Source organism: Aptenodytes forsteri, unplaced genomic scaffold (assembly GCF_000699145.1).
Source record: "Aptenodytes forsteri isolate BGI_AS27 unplaced genomic scaffold, ASM69914v1 Scaffold39, whole genome shotgun sequence".
Lineage (NCBI taxonomy): Eukaryota > Metazoa > Chordata > Aves > Sphenisciformes > Spheniscidae > Aptenodytes > Aptenodytes forsteri.
The window spans coordinates 102,280-104,432 of NW_008795858.1; the positions used below are offsets into that span (position 1 = coordinate 102,280).

Consider the following 2,153-nt stretch of genomic DNA (forward strand, 5'->3'; position numbering starts at 1 on the left):
TCGGGCCATGAAGGGCTTGAGAGGATCTGTGGCACCACTGGCACTCTTTAGGGCTGGGGGGATGCTGGGGGGCTCTTTAGGACTATGGGGACTCTACGGACCCTGGGGGGCATTGGGGTTGTATAGGGCCATGGGGGTGTTTGGGGGCTCTGTAGGGCCATAGGGTCTCTATAGGGTCATAGGGATTCCATAAGGCTGTAGAGGGCCATAGGAGGGCTGTGGGGCTCTACAGGACTGGGGGACTTGATGGGCTTTATAGGGCCCTTGGGGGTTCTATAGGGCTTTATAGGGCTTTGGGGGTTGGGAGGGTGGTGAGCTTTGTAGGGCCCTGGGGGCTCTATAGGTCCGAGGGGAGCAACGCGGGGCCGCCCGCAGGGTGATGTTCGCCCCCAGGCGCATGGTGATGGTGCCCCCACGGCACTACTGCGTGGTGCTCAACCCTGTGGCCCGGAGCCCTACGGGGGCTGTGCTGGTCGATGGAGCAGGGCAGGCCCGTCTGCGGCACGCTGACCTTGATATCCGCCTGGCCCAGGAGCCCTTCCCCCTATACCCCGGCGAGGAGATCCAGCAGGTACCTGTAGCTCCCTATAGCAGCCCCAGGGCTCCCTATAGCTCCTCTAACCCCACCATGGTCCCCTATAGGCTCCATAACCCCTCTCTGTAACCCACCACTGTAGTGTTCCATGGCCACCTATAGCTCCTCTAATCCCTGTCGTCTCTCACAGATCCTGTAGCCCATATAGCTCCCTGTGCCCCCCCGATAGCTCCTATAGCTGCCTCATCGCCCCCAAAAAAACCCCCCCCCTTGCTCCCCATGCCCCCCCCCCCCGGCCTGCTATAGTCCCCAGCATGTCAACTCTGTCCCTTCTCCGAACCTGTGTACCTGTCCCCAGGGTGTCCCTGCAGTGTCCTCTGTTCCCAGGGTATCACCCATGTCCCCCATAGTGTCCCCCCATCCCCAGGCTGTCCCTGACATCCCCTGTAGTGAAAACCTGTGTCCCAGTCCCCAGGGTTTCACCCCCCATGTCCCATGCCATCACCCCTGTGTCCCCCTTGCCTCCGCAACCCTGTCATGACTCCCATGTCCCCACATCCCCCATTGTGACCCCCCCAGATGCTTCCCCACATCCCCTGCAGTGACCCCCCCTATGGCGCCCATGTCTTCTGCCATGCTGCCTGTGTCCCCAGGGCATCTCCCAAAGTGCACCCCGCACCCCTTGTCCCCACGTCCTCCACACCTCTGCTGTGACACCCATGTCCCCAGCGGATTCTCCCTCAACCTCACGTCCATGTGTCCCCAGGGCATCACCCCACTGCAGGTGGTGCTGGCCGACACTGCTCTGCGCCTGCGGGCCCTGCTTGACTTCAAGGACGAGGATGGGAACAAGTTTGTGGCAGGAGATGAGTGGCTCTTCGAGGGTCCTGGTGAGCATGGGGGTCACCCCCTTTTGGGGACACCCTGGGGGACCCATGGGCTGACAGTGCCACCTGCCTGCAGGTACCTACATCCCCCGCAAGGAAGTGGAGGTGGCCGAGATGCTGCAGGCCACTGTCATTGGGCACAACCAGGCCATCCGCCTGCGAGCACGCAAGGAGTGCCTCGACCGCTATGGCACCCGCCGCGTCACAGGTAGCACCCGGTGACACCCTGGGCGCCTCCTGGGTTCAGCCCTCGCTCAGTGGCCTTGGTGTCAGCTGGCACGATACCACCCTGTACCATTGGTGCTACCCCTCGGCACACATGGGAACCCTCTGTTGCTTGAAGGCTCCCCTGGGACACCCTGTGCCACCCCACCCCATACCCTGGGACCCTTTTCTCACTGTCCAGCACCTCTGAGACCCCTGTGTCACCCTCCAGCACCCATGGGAGCTCCATGTCATCTGACAGCACCTCTGGGGCCTCCAGCACCCCTATCCCATCCCTTGGGACTCCTGGGATCCCCAGCACCCCCTTCCTACCTCACAGCATTCTCAGGACCCCTGTCCCATCCTTCAGTGCCCCTGGGATCCCCAACATGCCCATCTCACCCCCATAACCCCCCTCCAACCCCACAGCACCCCTGGGATCCCCAACACTCACAATCCCACCCCCCATAAAGCCCCTTCCACCCCACAGCATCCCTGGGATACCCAATGCTCCCATCCCACCCACC

General features: G+C 62.5%; 1 protein-coding gene across 1 annotated transcript in view; it reads left to right on the plus strand.

Annotated features, from left to right (window-relative positions):
* MVP (major vault protein) overlaps positions 1-2,153 on the plus strand; it is a 14,116-nt gene that overhangs the window by 1,275 nt on the left and 10,688 nt on the right. Inside the window, exons 2-4 of the mRNA XM_009283836.1 lie at positions 376-571; positions 1,302-1,425; positions 1,499-1,630. Coding sequence (XP_009282111.1) covers positions 376-571; positions 1,302-1,425; positions 1,499-1,630 — 452 coding nt within the window. The remainder of the gene's footprint in view (positions 1-375; positions 572-1,301; positions 1,426-1,498; positions 1,631-2,153) is intronic.